A 15,573-nucleotide genomic window follows, 5' to 3' on the forward strand; every position below is an offset into this window, starting at 1 on the left:
TAGCTTAGCATAAAGACTGAAAGCAGGGGGAAACAGCTGGCCTGGCTCTGTCCAAAGTTCAAAATATGCCTATCAGCATCTCTAAAACTAAATTAACATGCTATATGTTGTTTGTTTAATCTGTACACAAATAGAAATGTAAAAATATCAAGTTTGGCTTTTACAGGGAGTTATGTGTTGTAACTGATTCTTGGCAAACAGCAGCTGGGAGCAGTGACCTCCTGGAGTCTTGTTGTCAACATGAAATCACCAGACAATCAGCAGCAATTCCAGGAAGTCACTATGCCCATTGTGATGAGATTGTTAACTATGCAACATGTAAACACCTAATTTCTTTTGCTTTGGTTTTCCATGCACAAAGTCATAGTTAGTCATAGCCAGTGATGGGGCATCCTCTGATGGATTCCAACAAGTTTTTTAGAGGCAACTGTTTTACTTCCATGTGGTTGCACATGCAACATTCAGTGTCTTTAACATGCTTGAGATGTACTATATTTGGGAACAATATTAAGAACAGAAATGCATCCTCCTCAGTCCAGAGCACACATCTGCATTTAATATGATCGATCTATAAACGATCCTGCACTTCAAACAGCATCTGAATTAGAGTTAATGATTTTAATCACACAAATCTTCAACTTTATGTCACTATGTAGCTGCTTGCTTGATCGCTTCCTGTTTTAGACCTTATAATCATGAATAAAAGTGTCCTAATGTCTCCGCCTCAGCAGCACCGCCTCTTCTAAAGGGTTGAAACAAGTCATGACTTCATCCTCATTCCCTTTCCCTGCTTCTGTCTACTTCAATACCATCAATGGCACAGAAGATCTCTCTTAGTTTGCCTTGTCTTGTCAGTGAAAACGTTTGACAACCACTAATGTTGAGGCTTTCAATCATTCAAATGATCAAAGAAAACACATTACCAATATTCAATATACAATACAGTATCTGCAATACATAGATAGCCTAAGCAAATGCAATGTATGCAAAAGTGGAGTTTTAAGAGTGACAGCCTTATTGGTATAAAATTATTTACTAATTAAATAATACATGGATACAAAAGATTTAGTAATGAATAGAAAATACATGTAATTGACATTGACAAACTATAATAGATACATTAATAAAAAATAAATACTAAAAAAATATTTTATGTGTCCAAGGGTGACATTATTCAGCTTTATACGTGAGAATGTTAATTATTATATAATATTAATTTATACATTTATTTGCAAGATGAATAAAAGCAACACAATTTTCTCTCAATGTGATTTCAATCCAATTTTATAGTTTTATCTTTCAGCTATCCACTGAAGGCAACCATGGTTGTTTTACAATTTTGTTAATTTACCCCCCTGATCATGACTCAGTTATGTTCACTCATCCACTATCTGTAGGTAGCTTTAAATTCACTATCAACCCTGATGCTTTTTTAATCCATCTTTATGCATTTTAGTTTATTTCCAGTCTGGTGGGTGGTATGTGTCTCTGTCTGTGTGTGTTATTTTCATGCTCTTTGATATTTACAACACTATTCTGTCAAGCACTCCCAATCATTTCTCATCTTTATTTAATTGTAGACAAGACATCAGTGGGTAGTAGAGTCAGGGTACTTCAACTGTTGGAGTTTATACAGGAGGAAAATCCTTGCAACAAATGTAAATGTAGCATGGTAGTAATGGTGATTTTATGAATGGAGATTTTGTTTAATTTAAGTAACATGTCCAGTAGAAAAGTATTTAAAATAAGTCAAAATTCTTAGGAGCAGCTTCACTATGTGACTTAATTTATGCAAGTGGTCTTCATCATAACTTCGAGTTAGACTATGTTTCTGGTATGCATAAATAATAATAATAATTAGAGTTAAAAAAAACTTTTATGGACATCTCATCAAGTTGCAGTTAGTCATTTGGGTCATGCTGTTTAGGTCAGTCACACATATACACATATTGTACATGTCAAATCAACTCGCTGGTCACTTATTCACTTTCATTGGCAGGGTCAAGTGGGGAGAAAATAAACAATTTGCTAACTTTTAACCACATGTGTCTCCATGCAGCTTGCTGGGAAACTTACTGAGTCATCTATTCATTCCACTCAGATCTGCTCTGCACATTCTTTGATTGGAATTTCATTGTTGTCTGCTTTTTACATGTGTTCAGTTAACAGACTTTTCAGTACTGCAGATTTTATTCACAGTTGAGTTTGTTTTCATCAGGGTGTCCATTTAAAGCTGAAGGAAAGTTTTTATTGATTTTAGGCAGCTGGTTCAGCAAATAAAACACGATAGGTTATCAGTGTCACTGATCTTGACTTCGCTTTCTGTCATATACAGTTTGTCTGTCTCACGTATCACCAAACAGATGTCAGTTACCATGGATTTTGATCATAAGAATGAAAAAAACCCAGTTTCTGTAGGTTCTTGAAAAATGGCCACCTATATCGTGGACTATTCTTCCTGGAATCCAGTACATTAACAAAAATGTTATGTTACATTGTTGTAGCTTGAGTTTTACATGAATTCTATCATCTTTGGCACTATACACTAAACACCTAACTGATAGTGTAAATGGTTAGCTAATCTGGTGCTGTGAGCAGTGGAGCAAGTTTGTAATTTACAATATTTTGCTGCCAGTCTACAGTCCAGTTGTGGAACAGTGGATCCATGGCATTTCAACTTGGCTCATCAGGGATGCCATTTCTGTCATGTAGAGTAAGGCTTTTTGCCTCAGTTTCTTTCTTAACTGTGTCTATATGTTCTTCAGACTGTTGGGAAACCCTTTGTCCATTAGTAAATCGTTTTCTGCAATTGTGCACAGATGCTGGAGTAAGCTGCAGTGTTCTGCGAGAGGGTCCTCTGCAGCGAAGCAGCTCTCCGTAGGCCCTGTGGAAATCCCTGTTGAGAGCTGGATACAGGATGGGGTTAAGAGCTGAGTTTAAATAGCCCAGCCACAGGACCACAGAGTGAAGTGTATTGGGGGGGTTAGTCTTTTCCTTTATGCCCTTGCAGGTGAAGAAAGTGAAATAGGGGAACCAGCAGATGACAAAGGCCCCCAGAACAGCTGCCAGGGTCACTGTAGCTTTGTGCTCTTGGGCTATGGCAGCAGTTGATGCTGCGCGTGCAAATGATGGAGTGGCAGCACGAATACGCCGTACCTGTAAGGATTGGTTAAGAGAAGGTTAGAGAGCCAGAAGACACAGTAATGAGATATGGGGACTGTGTTCATTCATTTATCTGATGAATTTAATTCAGTGATACATTACAAATGAATATGATTTTGTTAATGTTATTTTAATGTCTGTTTCATATGTTTGTTCTACTAAATTGCCAATCACTAATATGAAATCGTATTTCGTCCTGATTACCAGAAGTGCTGCAGGTCTTAAAGGGGAAATATCATGCTTTTTGTGGTTTTTTGTTATTTTTATACTGTTATAATGTCCAAAACTTGAGGTGAATGTATGTAAAAATGCTCCCTGCATTTCAAATGCCAGGGCTTCAGCCTGCTCTGAACACCCAGGTTGCTACTTCACCATTGAACTGATGTCAGATCATTGCCCACAAATGGCCATCTGTTCTGTAGCCTTTGTTGCTAAGGTTGTTGCTAAGGTTGTTCCATGGGTTGTGCACATTGTCCACTCGCATATTTTGGATCAGATTCAAGTTTGAACATGTACAGATGTATTTGAGAAGTTGAAATTTTCAATATGGAATGAGAAAAAGTAGTGAAATACTACTACTACTGTTTGCTTAAATAGCTTGCAGAGGCTAACCAAGCAGAACAGAGGGGGCTCATCAGGAGGGGGCCTTGGAGAGACAGGAGCTAAAACGGCCTGTTTCAGACAGAGGCTGAACTGAGAGGCTGCATAAAGAGCCAGTATAAGATAAATAAGGAGTTTTTTTTAACTGTAAATCATGCAGAGATATCCCAGTAGAGCCCCAGAACATAAATATAGACCTGGAAATGTGCATGATATGTCCCCTTTAAGTTATGACCTTTTATATCCCACCTCAGCATGTTTTACAAAATGATAATAAACACTGACCTGTTCTCGTGCCACTCTGAATATGCAAAGATACATTCCACACATAACCAGCAGAGGCAGGTAAAATGAGCCAAAGGCATAAAAAAGAACATAGTTGTTATTCCATTCAAACTGGCAGTAGCCCTTGTCCTCATCCCCGATGCCCCAGTCCAAGTTCTGCACTCTGTAATCCACTGTGTTCCAGCCCAGGTGGATGGGCACAAAGGACACAGTTAGTGACAAGGCCCAGATGGCGATCATGGCCAGTGTCACCCTTGGACGGGTAACTCTCCGGGTGTAGCTAAGGGGAGCTGAAATGGCCAGGTATCGGTCCACGCTGATTGCCAGCAGGGTCAGGATGGAGGATGTACACAACATGACATCCAGTGAGATGTAGATGTTACACAGGGCTCCTCCGAAGGGCCATTTCCCACTGCGTAGCTCCACAGTGGCAGACAAGGGCAGGACCAGCAGGCCTAGCAGGAGATCTGTCACTGCCAGCGACACCACGAAGCAGTTAGCAATGCGCCACAGTCGACGGCTGAGCCCCACAGCCAAACAAACCAGCACATTCCCACTGATGGTCAGAATTATAATAGACACCAGGACCAGCCAGCGGAGAGCTGTGGAGATCATGGTGCCCTATTCCTCAGGCACGGGGTCACTGACACACTGCTGCTGTCGCTATCTCAGCTGAAAAGGTTTAAACAGGCTCATCCACTTATCTCCACACTTTCTCAAATACTGCCAGTTTACATTTCCATCAGAAAATCCCTTCCACGGCTCCTGAGTATAAAGGTAATCAGGTTCATGAGTAGATCACTGAGTGGAAAGAACTTAACAGCCATCTTTTTTTTCACAGTGCCACTGCTGTTGGCCTCCAAGGTAAACACTTCACCCTGGGGAAGAACAAGAACTGTTATTAACTGAAAATTCACATTTCACCATATAAATAACATTTTATCATTTTTGTATTGGAAGAGTAAAGCATGTTTATCTTTATGATATTTCATGAAGTAGTCTAACTGCAGCTGCCTGTTGAAGGTCAGAAAACCAAAAATAGTCACTGAGCAGTTGACTTACAGATAAGGCTTCATGACATAATGTAGCTTTCTGTTATGGAGTTCTACAATTAAATGTATACTTATCTTGGTTTCGCAGTCAATATTGAACTATGGTTAATTACACTTCCCCCACATTGTGTTGTCCAGTAGCTTAACTGACAAAACAGCAAAATAAATCACAACTGTAAATAATAAATTAAATAAGATGCCAAACAATAGACCACAGTACATACTCTAAGTGACACTGCTATATTTAAACCCTCATTCGTTCTTACAAAACTAATTCCTCTTTTTATATAAATGTATGTACAATGCACTCTGGTTTTTAGGCCAAATGCATGTTAACACTTATAATTACAGTATGCTTGGGATGTAACTTTTAGCTACATGTATATCCCTGCCCTGTACTGTCTCAGCATTGGACATCCACATCCACATTCATTACCCAAATATGACTGTTTGTCACAATGAGCCACGTTTATGCAGGATAGATTATTGACTTTTTGGTCATACATAGTTCAACTTTCTCTTCCACTATTCTCAAATTTGACCATACCAGTTATAACACAGGTGAATATATACACACATCTACATCCATACCAGAAACAACAAAAATAGACTGAGTAGATAGAATATTTCTAGAGGCAAGTTGAGAAATACCACAAAAAGCACGACTCGTGTGTACACCGTGCCACCATTTCTACTCATGTCAGCGACCAGACACTTGACATTACATTCCACTCTCTTATTTACATACTATCTTCTAAACTCTATAAAGTTACTATACACCCACAAGTTAAACATATCAACTTCCTCAATGCAACAACAATGTTCTTGTGCTTTTGTGTCTGTTTACCACATCAGCTGTTTATCATTTTCACATACAATAAAATCCTTTTAATGCTGGCACCACCATCCCTTGTAAAGCCTTATCAGATTCTACATCCCCAGTCTTCCAAATGCAACAATAGGGCTGATTTGCCTTTTTTCCGGAATCACAGTAGATTATTAGATTATTTTCCTCTTTGCTTTTGGTGATCTTAGCTGACATTATGCAGATTATACATTATAGCCCTTACACTAACAAATGAGACAGAGTCTGTAGCACAAACCAGAGTGTGTAGGGAGTGTTCAAAATATGATACATGCAGGACTTAGGGTGGCCTGGAGGCACATACACTCATGAAACATGTAATAGACCTAGATGATCAACAGCACAGAGAGAGAGATAAAGAGCCTTTATATGTATATGTTGAGACTGGAGAGCTAGTCCCTGGAGACAGTGTGGGATGTCCTATATTGTTCATCATGGGATGATACTGAGACAAGATCTTAAAAACAATCATAAAACATTCTGTCACAGTCTAAGGATAAAGTAAACAAATCCAAGCCTTTACGTACACGGTGATTCAACAGAACTCTCTATTCTAAAAAAAGAAAGAGATTCCTGTGTATCCGACCACATACCTTGTGATTTAATACATTTTACTGGCTTCTTTTAGATATGCACACTTCTTCACTGGTGGGTGTGCATCCACAAATACAATGGCTGAGTATTAAACTCAAAGTATGTATAAATTGGTAAAATATGATTGATCTCTGATCTATGATTGATCAAGCATCATAAAATCAGAAAGTTCCTGCATCACCTGCAAGCTATTCATGACTCTTTAAACGTATTTAAAATGTAAAATAAATTAGGCACAAGTATAATATGTAATGCTGTGTTTTTATGCAATATAGGAAGTAGCTCAACTATAACTGCCCAAGACTATTTGTGTATGTTCCACATGTTTGATAAAGCTATTTTTAATTTGCTGTCTGCTTCCTTCTTAGAGTGAGGCCAGCTGATGTACTTCCATAAAAAATAGATGACATTTGGCGAGGAACAGTAGTTCTCAAATTCTCTAATTAAGGCTGGATGATACTAAAGCAGGGGCAACTTTTAAAACAGCAGACTGATCGTGACATTAGATGGTACTGGTATATGAATATTTCATGCACTCTCCATCCAGAATACATCCACCTATGGTTTAAACCATATGTGAATGTAATTGTGTAAAAGTGTAATTTTGCTGACAGGAATACTGGATATATGTTAGAATCTTCAAGCTCCAAAACCAAGTGAACCTGTATTTTCTAATTTAAGTCAAATCATCACATCATGGCTAAATCCCTACAAGCTGTTTGATACTGAGTTGACCGTGACCTCTGCCTGACTCCTCTGACCTACTTCTGGAAGAGGAGATTGAGACACACAAGCACACAATACTCAATATCCGCTCATTTATGTTTAATAGGAGAGATCATGTCAAATTGGTAGTGACTACAAACAGCGGGAAAACAGAAGGAAGTGCAGTTTTCCAGGTTGTTCTAGGAACTGCCTTATCTTTTACGTTGTGATGATCGTGACCCCATTCAGGCTTTTTCCAATACTGTATCATCCCTGTTGTGATGACAAATATGATAAAAGGAAGTTTACAATGACAATGATAAGAAAAGCGGATATAGAGTCATAATGATTAGGTTAGAGTGGAGGAAATTAAAGGGTTGGTTCATTCTTCAAAACTAATTTCCTAAGCTAAGTTGACTAACGGATGTGAATGCAACAGTAAAGGTTAGTTCATAATTCAGCACTTTCAGAGTTCAATACACACAAAAATACCAAAAAGATTTGGTGTAAGTCATAGGAGGTTTATGTGACTTGCAACACCACAGAAGTCTGGTCAAAGGTCACAGTTCAGGTCTGCAAAAATGGACCATTTAGTGAAAAATACCTAATCCACTTTCTCACTTTTATTATCTGGACATAATTATTTTATATATCAGCACATATTCAAGGAAAGTACCACAACAAAGTGCTAACATCCTTTGTTCTGCATGTCCCTGATATGTTGGTTTACACAATGCAAAAAGGAATTTGGTAATTCAGTTATAATAACACATTTTATAAGTATTAAGTCACTGTGCATAAGTTTAATTGTTAATCATCTCAAATGAAGAACATAATGTATCTTATGTTTCCTCAAGCTATATATTATATATGTTACCTATTAAACTATAGCCACTGTTTCACCTGTACCTGGCAATTCAGATAATCCAAGGTCATAATGGTTTTTTAAAAATAATGTCAATGGATTTCCCTCGGGGATAAACACTTCTTGTTTCCATGGTGACTTTGTTTGTTCAGCACTGGCGGAGTTTAGATCAAGCTGTATCCCTGGTCAGCCTGCAGCTCTCATTTGGTGCCAGAAGAACAAGGCTTTGTTGGCAATAAGCCACTGAGAGTCAGAGAGGATTGAACACAAAAGACAAAGGAGAAGAAAAGAAAAGGATCCATATTTGTCTACACTTTCATTTTGTTGCTGATGTGCCAAGAGTAAAGTAACAGGTGAAATACAACACTATAGTACCATGATGAGAACCTGAGATCATTTTACATTTCATTGCATAATTAATTTGCTTGCTTTCGAGAGAGTCTAGGAGGATTGGCAAAAAAAAAAAATCAGACCTAATTACCTTCACATGAGCAGAATTGGCCAGAAAATGCATATTCTCAAACATTTCAAAATGATTTGAGTGATATTCAGAATTATTTAAAGGACTGGCATTAAATAAAATAACTGATAAAAGAAGCCTGTCATATGATTCTTTCAATGGATCCATGTGATGTGAAAGGCTGTTCTAAACTGTATTCTGTACTTGTATCTGCTGTATAGCAACACAGCTACTGCACTGAGGGCTAAGTGTAAACTTTGGACACATACTGCACGTTCATGACTATATACTTCACCACCGTTAAGTCATTTTGACTCTTTGAGATATGCTTAATGCACAGCGTATCTGAAGCTTAGTGTATTAGTTCCGTAATGTCTAATGAGCCAATTCAAAAGTGGATTTGTAGACAGCCTTCCTCGATAAAACAATTGTGAGATATAAAATACCACCACCAGTCATGCATCTGCTCTACACACAATAATGTAATTATATGACATCATGTTTCTGGTCAGCAGCTGCCAACATCATAGAAGTATCTGCACACAGAGGTCAGGAACCTGAATATGAAAAATCCCCTGCATCGTGGAACAAATTAAGTATAGCTGGTGAGGCAGATGAGTCAACAGTAGGAGATAACAATGTGGTAAAACATCCGGCCCAGGACAGCACAAGGTGGGACAGCAATATAGAATAATAATTTCACAACATCCTTTGACAATTCGCCAAAGTCACATCTAAGGAGAAGCTAATGTGTATGATTTGTGTATAATGCATTTGTGTCCTTGCCTTCTTGAACTGAGCTTCTTGATTTTTCTTTTCTGCCATAAATTGAAGAAGACACACAAGACATGTTTTCTCCATGGTCTTATGCATGCTGTGTTGATTCCATTAAACAGGCGTCATAAAATATAAAAACGTCATTGCTTTGTGACTCATTAGAAAAACTCCACAGAATTGTTGTGATATCAACTGGCTACTTAACTGTCATGTGCTTTATCCAAATCATAAAATACTGTAGCAAGTCTGGAAGAAAGAGCTGTACAATTTAAATATTATTAAAACACAATTTATAAGAATAATTTAAAACAAATTAAACAATGTAGAGCTAAAAATCTGTTGTTATACAGTTATAATAACAATAGACACAGGCTATAACTGTACACTTGAATACATATTCCATCACTGTTTCATGAATATTTGGCATAAGTGAAAATACATTTTAAAATTAGGTAAGCTATAAAAAAACAAACAAACAAAAGAATGGCCCCATGAAAAATTACAAGAGTCTAAAGTCCTGACTTGCTGTCCCACAGCTGCTCCACACACCGGATTAAAGAGGTTTAAACTGAAAGACAAACTGGCCATCTAACACTCCTTATCCGTGTCCAACATTAACATCCTGACACCACAAGCTAACTCAAACTCAAATATCTAGTTATGCTCATAAAGCTGCCAGATGTGCATATAGCTTTCCTTGCAATGCATATGTGTTTTATCTTATAAATTGTCTTGTGATGCTGCTTAATCAAGACTAAACCACTCACCTACATGCTAACTAACACCCTGTGAATGTGTAACCAGAGAAAAGGTGACATAAATGAATCACTAAGCAACACATTCATACATTTATATACATGTCTGAGTCTTAACATGAACACCAAATATCAGTTCTCACATGAACCTTTATCATCGTCATCTTTGCGACTGAGAATTTCAAGATATAATGCAATACGTGCTTGGTTAACCATCTTATTTCTCCACATAAAAACCTTGAATAAAGATGTTCAAAGCGTGGTGACTCACCTCACATGGTTTGTCTTACACATGCATCTGATCCCAACCTTTTTCCCCAGATCATAAATGTACTCCTCTGCTTCCTTGATCCTGCTTATATGTAAACTTATTTCTCTCTCTCTCGCTCTCTCTCTCTCTCTCTCTCCCTGTCTCTCTCTCTCCCCTCCCTTGCTCTCTTTCCTCATAGACATGTGGAGACAGACACATGACTTCCCACACCCTCTGGTGCATTCATTCATCGTTTACTTATTTTTAACAAAGGTGATGACAGAAATGCTTCAATTTAAGACATGTACGTACAAATTCTGTCTTTCAGGCTGAGGTGCATCACTTGAAGTTAGTGGATTATATCTATAAAGGTTTTGGAAATGTATGACTTGCCAAAAAAGTTGTTATCTCAGCACAAGTTGCTCCGTTTTGCTTCAGCATGCGGAGAAGATAGGTTGAACCAAAGCAACATTAACTTTGAATGCAATCACACAACCACCAATTTTAGTGACACTTTAACTCAATGACAGTAAAAAAATATATTAATTAATTCATCTCTCTATATATTCTCATCACTTGTCTGCAGATCATCAGAATTTTAAACCAGTCAGCCTAGCCTATGGCTTTCTATTTATTTATCTATTCTATTATGACCTTCCTGATCACAAAAACACTCAAACACTAAAAAAGTGATCATTATGAGTTTTATTTGAGTTTGAGTACTCAGTTTGCTGGTTTGAACAGCTATGTTGCCTGGAAATGTAGTTTCTCCAAGAAACTTGCAACTGAAAGGAGTTTAAGAGCCAGTTCAGCTATGCAGACACTTTAAATTTTATCTGCTGAGGTTTTGAGATACAGTACCTGCTAGTGAAACTTCTGCCAAGTTCCCAATATAGTGTGGGTGAAGGGAATTTTATTTATGATGCTAGTGCATTTTACAGACTCAACAACAATGTATTCTTCCAGCATCAAAGTCCCAACTAAAAGACTTTGCTGTGAGTTTCATTTTTCATTGGGACTATGTATGTTTAGCCGTTGTCCTGAAGTAAAAGTGACATATTGTTTTAATATCTTAACTGTTCAGCCTCTCTAATTCATCATCATTACTAATTCAGTGTTGAGCAAAAAAACAACAGCTAAATTAGTATTACCTCTTGTCTCATGTTTCCTCCTCCATCACAGTAAAATGAGGGGCTCTTCCAAAAGGTATGGATACATGAAAAGACAACTCCTTTAAATAAGGTGTGGCTCACCTTTCCCAGCAGCTCAAATCACCCCACTTGCCCGTAAATGAAAACCAGTTAACAATTAAAGAAAGCTTGAATAATCTCACAGGCTAAAGAGATTAAACAATAACAAGTAACTTGGATGTTCTTTCACACAGCTGTACTGAAGTTTGTATTGGTGTGGGAGAGTGTCATCATCCTCCAAAACTCCCCTCCAGGCATTCCAGGTTTGAGCATCTGGCACTGAAGTCACATACATAATAGCCACACACTTTGAGATGTGAGCACATTCTTCAATCTCAAATGATACTATAGCAACCTGCTTTCTACGGTTGCCCTAAATGCATGATTAAGTATGGGTTAAAAGAGAACACACACAGGAAGATCACTGTGGATGTTGATCGTAATGTTAATGTCCTCAATCCAAGAGGGAGCCATAAAATAACCTATTTAGGGAGGAGGAGAAGGCGTGAGAATCACTGAGGCTGGCAAGACTGTTTGTTCAACTAGAAATAGCAGTGCGCTGTGCTTCATAAAACTGACCAGGTCAATGGGGGTAACTGACACAAATTTCTCAAGTAAGGAACAACTGAAGCATTAAGTCAAAGGGAAGAGGGAGACTGTTTATTGTTACTCTAAATAAGTGAACTAATTTGAGCAGCTTGGATGCACTGGTCCAGAAATGAACAGTCAGTAAGCAGAGCCAGAGAACTATAAATCAAATAAAAAAGAGGAAAGAAGAACAATGATTTGTATTATCTCACGCTTTACATTTTTATGACCATCTTATCAAGACAAAGTCAAAGTATAAAGTATACTAAGTTTATGTAAGGTGTGCTATCATCAACAACACACCTTACATCCAAAAGAAACAACACAGTAGGAAATATTAAACCACAATAAGATAGTAATCAAATAGAAAATCTGATTAGATCAGAAAAGAATTCTGATTGTTCTAATTAAAAATGTTATTTATTATTTAGGTGTTGATAATTATAACTGTGGGCCATTGTCAAATATTTTCAATTGAACTTTGATACAAGCTTTGCAGTTATAATATGTACTTGAGGTGTAACTAAACATCAAACATCAGACACTTTTCTCCCACCTGCTGGACATAAGTGGGTACTGAACTGTGGTCTAACAACCACTGAGCAACTTACCAAAAGTTTCTTTGAGCTTCTTTATGTAAAACTCCCATATCCTACCTTTAAAAAGATTTTTTTTAACTCTGAAGTCAAAGTTTAGGACCATTCTTAAAAGTGTAATGTGTAAGATTTAGTGGCATCTAGCGGAACTTGGCAGAAATTGAATATAATATTCATAAGTATGTTTTAATTAGTGTATAATGACCTGAAAATAAGAATCGTGTTTTCGTTACCTCAGAATGAGCCCTGTTGCTGCCTGATCTGAGTAGCACATGCACGAGTGTGTCTGCCATCTTGGATAGCTAAGTGCAGCAACACCACTTGGACAAACCACATGCAGAACTGCAGTAAGATCAGAAGTAATAATATTAATGGAAATTTGTAAAGTTTAGTTATGATTACAATTACATTTGCTAATGACTGTTTTGGACAGCGGTGTGTGGTTGCCTGTCATAGCATAGCATTTTTTGCAATTCAATTCAAAGGGGCTTTTATTGGCCCTGACCCTGATATTCTTACCTTAACCCTGACCAGTCTCACTCCTCATGCCTAAACCTAACCAACCAACCCAACAAAGGCAATGAGTACTAGCCAATCAGAGGCAGAGTAGGGCAGGTCATGACTTTGCCATCCTGGGAAAAAAAAATTGGCAAGTGGGTTCTCCTCCACAGAGCTCGCCATGTTGCACCGCTATGTTTCAACAGAATGGGCAAACCAAACACTGGCTCTGGAGAGGGCCTTTTATATAGTTTCGGGGACACTGTAGGTTCTCCTAGAAGCTTGGAAGGGGAGGTGTGAGGGTGAGGGGAGGGCTATTCACTTGATTACAATCTGTAACCTCACTGCTAGATACCACTAAATCCTACACACTGGTCCTTTAAGACCATTTCTTAGAAATTTCATTCACACAGTACCAGTGCTGGGGCTGTATTTGACAAACATCCTGAAGCTAAAAGTGGCTCCTAATTGGCTGAGTTAAGAGAAACTTAAGAAAAATAAGGGTTGTGTCAGTTTAACTTTAAGATCCCTGGGTTTTTGGTCTAAGAATAATTCACAGAGCATGTTAATGCTAAAATCAACCCCTCTGTGAGAAGTTAGAGGTAGTTCAGAGGACTCTTAGTCACAATAAGTGAGCTGCTACAGGTAATGAGCCTCATAGTGTCTGTGATTGTAGAACAATGACATTTCAACACCTCATCTGTCAGAATGATTCATCAAATCAAAAACACACTCTTTAGACCTTTAGTTTCAGTGTTTATTACATGTACTTTACACTCAAGTGTTATGCTTAAATACATTTTTGAGGTACTCATACTTTATCTGAGTATTGCCATTTTATGCTACTTCATACACTTCTGTTATATTTCACATTGAAATAATGATCTTTTTACTCCACTGCATTTATCTGACAGCTATAGTGACTAGTTACTTATGGATTTCACAAAAAAACAAATGGTGGACTAATTAGATAAGATGCAGTGTTATAGAATTAAATGGTGGTGGAAAAAGTATTCATATCCTTTATTTAAGTAAAAGTAGAAATATTGTAGTGTAAAAATACTCCATTACAAGAAAAAGTCCTGAATTCCAAATGGTACTTAAATAAAAGTACAGAAGTATTATCAACAATTTGTACTTAAAGTATAGAAAGTAAAAGTATTCATTATGCAGACTGGCTTATTTTAGAATGTTACATTATTACAGTATATCATATTGTTTGTTTTTATCACTAAAATGTACATGTAAGAACATTTTAATGATGTAGTTTATCAGTGTGAAGCCAATTTTAGATACTTTGGGTAGATTAATAGTAATAGTAATGCATCATAGTAGGCCTATATAAGTGTAGCATATGTTTTTTAAATAATAATACTAATAATACATTTTATTTATATAGCACCTTTCACCTTTCACAAGTGCCTCACACATTTAAGAGAAGAAACGAGCAGACAATGTAAACAATAGAATATTAAAATATATTTTATGTAAAATCTTAATTTGAAAATTAACTGTAAGTGGCAAATAAATGTGATGGAGTAAAAAAAATTACAACATTTCCCTCTGCAATGTAGAAGTACAAAGTAGCAGTGCCTCAAATGTGTACTTAAGTAAATGTACTTAGTTACTTTCCGCCACTGGAATTAAAGGATAGGTTCACCCTTTTCAAGTCTGTCTTAAAACAACAATCAGGTGCACATATGCTCTGCTGTCCTCCGTAAGAAATCGTTTCCTAACGTGCATTCAATGAGTGATGAGGGACAAAATCCAGTTTGGCAGTTGTCACTATTGCTGGTGAAAGGCAGTTAGTTTCATAATTGTCATGTATTTTTAACAATGCAGGTTTTTTTTTTCTTACCTTCGACTATATGTTTTCGTTTCTGCCTATTATTGTACATAGAACTTAATGTAATAAAACTGTGACGATGTGGTCTGGCTCAAAATGTTCTGCATCCAGGCTGTGTGTTTCATCATTACACGCATCTGGTGCTGAAGGAGACATTTCTGACAGTCTATAATACAATGAACGGAAGATCACAGCAGCACATTCATATGTGGACGCAAATGTCAGGCAATTTACATCATCTGCTGGTCTGCTTAAAATCTCTCTCTCTACTCTCTCTCTCGATATTGTTTTCAAATGTGTATTGACATGATCATACGTACAGTATTGCTGAATCATGTTGTATTATAGTTACATGTAATACAATGTTGCAAAAATAATTATAAACCACAACATACAACATATATTCGAAAATGTGACGCACACGCGTGATGAGTCATTGATGAGCAAACCGAGGTTACGTCATGCGTGCAGAACATTGATTCCTC

General features: G+C 37.3%; 1 protein-coding gene across 3 annotated transcripts; it reads right to left on the minus strand.

Moving 5' to 3' along the window:
• Positions 1 to 1,992: 1,992 nt before the first annotated feature.
• Positions 1,993 to 10,486, minus strand: hrh2b (histamine receptor H2b). Of its 3 annotated transcripts, XM_044371846.1 has the most exons (4): positions 10,392 to 10,486; positions 8,173 to 9,611; positions 4,048 to 7,536; positions 1,993 to 3,156 (listed from the first exon to the last, which is right to left on the minus strand). In XM_044371846.1, the coding sequence occupies exons 3-4, from the start codon at positions 4,660 to 4,662 to the stop codon at positions 2,674 to 2,676; spliced, it is 1,098 nt and encodes a 365-aa protein (XP_044227781.1). In that variant the 5' UTR covers positions 4,663 to 7,536; positions 8,173 to 9,611; positions 10,392 to 10,486; the 3' UTR covers positions 1,993 to 2,673. The 3 variants fall into 3 exon arrangements, with proteins under 3 accessions (XP_044227781.1, XP_044227780.1, XP_044227779.1); XM_044371845.1 differs by lacking the exon at positions 8,173 to 9,611 and having other exon boundaries at positions 4,048 to 4,925; XM_044371844.1 differs by having other exon boundaries at positions 4,048 to 9,611.
• Between the last annotated feature and the right edge of the window lie 5,087 nt (positions 10,487 to 15,573).

This window comes from Thunnus albacares, chromosome 13 (genome assembly GCF_914725855.1).
Source record: "Thunnus albacares chromosome 13, fThuAlb1.1, whole genome shotgun sequence".
Classification (NCBI taxonomy): Eukaryota; Metazoa; Chordata; class Actinopteri; order Scombriformes; family Scombridae; genus Thunnus; species Thunnus albacares.

Excerpts from the sequence above, each read along its gene's own strand:
- hrh2b (XM_044371845.1), bottom strand. The coding sequence starts at position 4,662 with ATGATCTCCACAGCTCTCCGCTGGCTGGTCCTGGTGTCTATTATAATT. Across the intron at positions 3,157-4,047 it reads TCAGAGTGGCACGAGAACAG|GTACGGCGTATTCGTGCTGC; the intron begins GTCAGTGTTTAT and ends CAATCCTTACAG.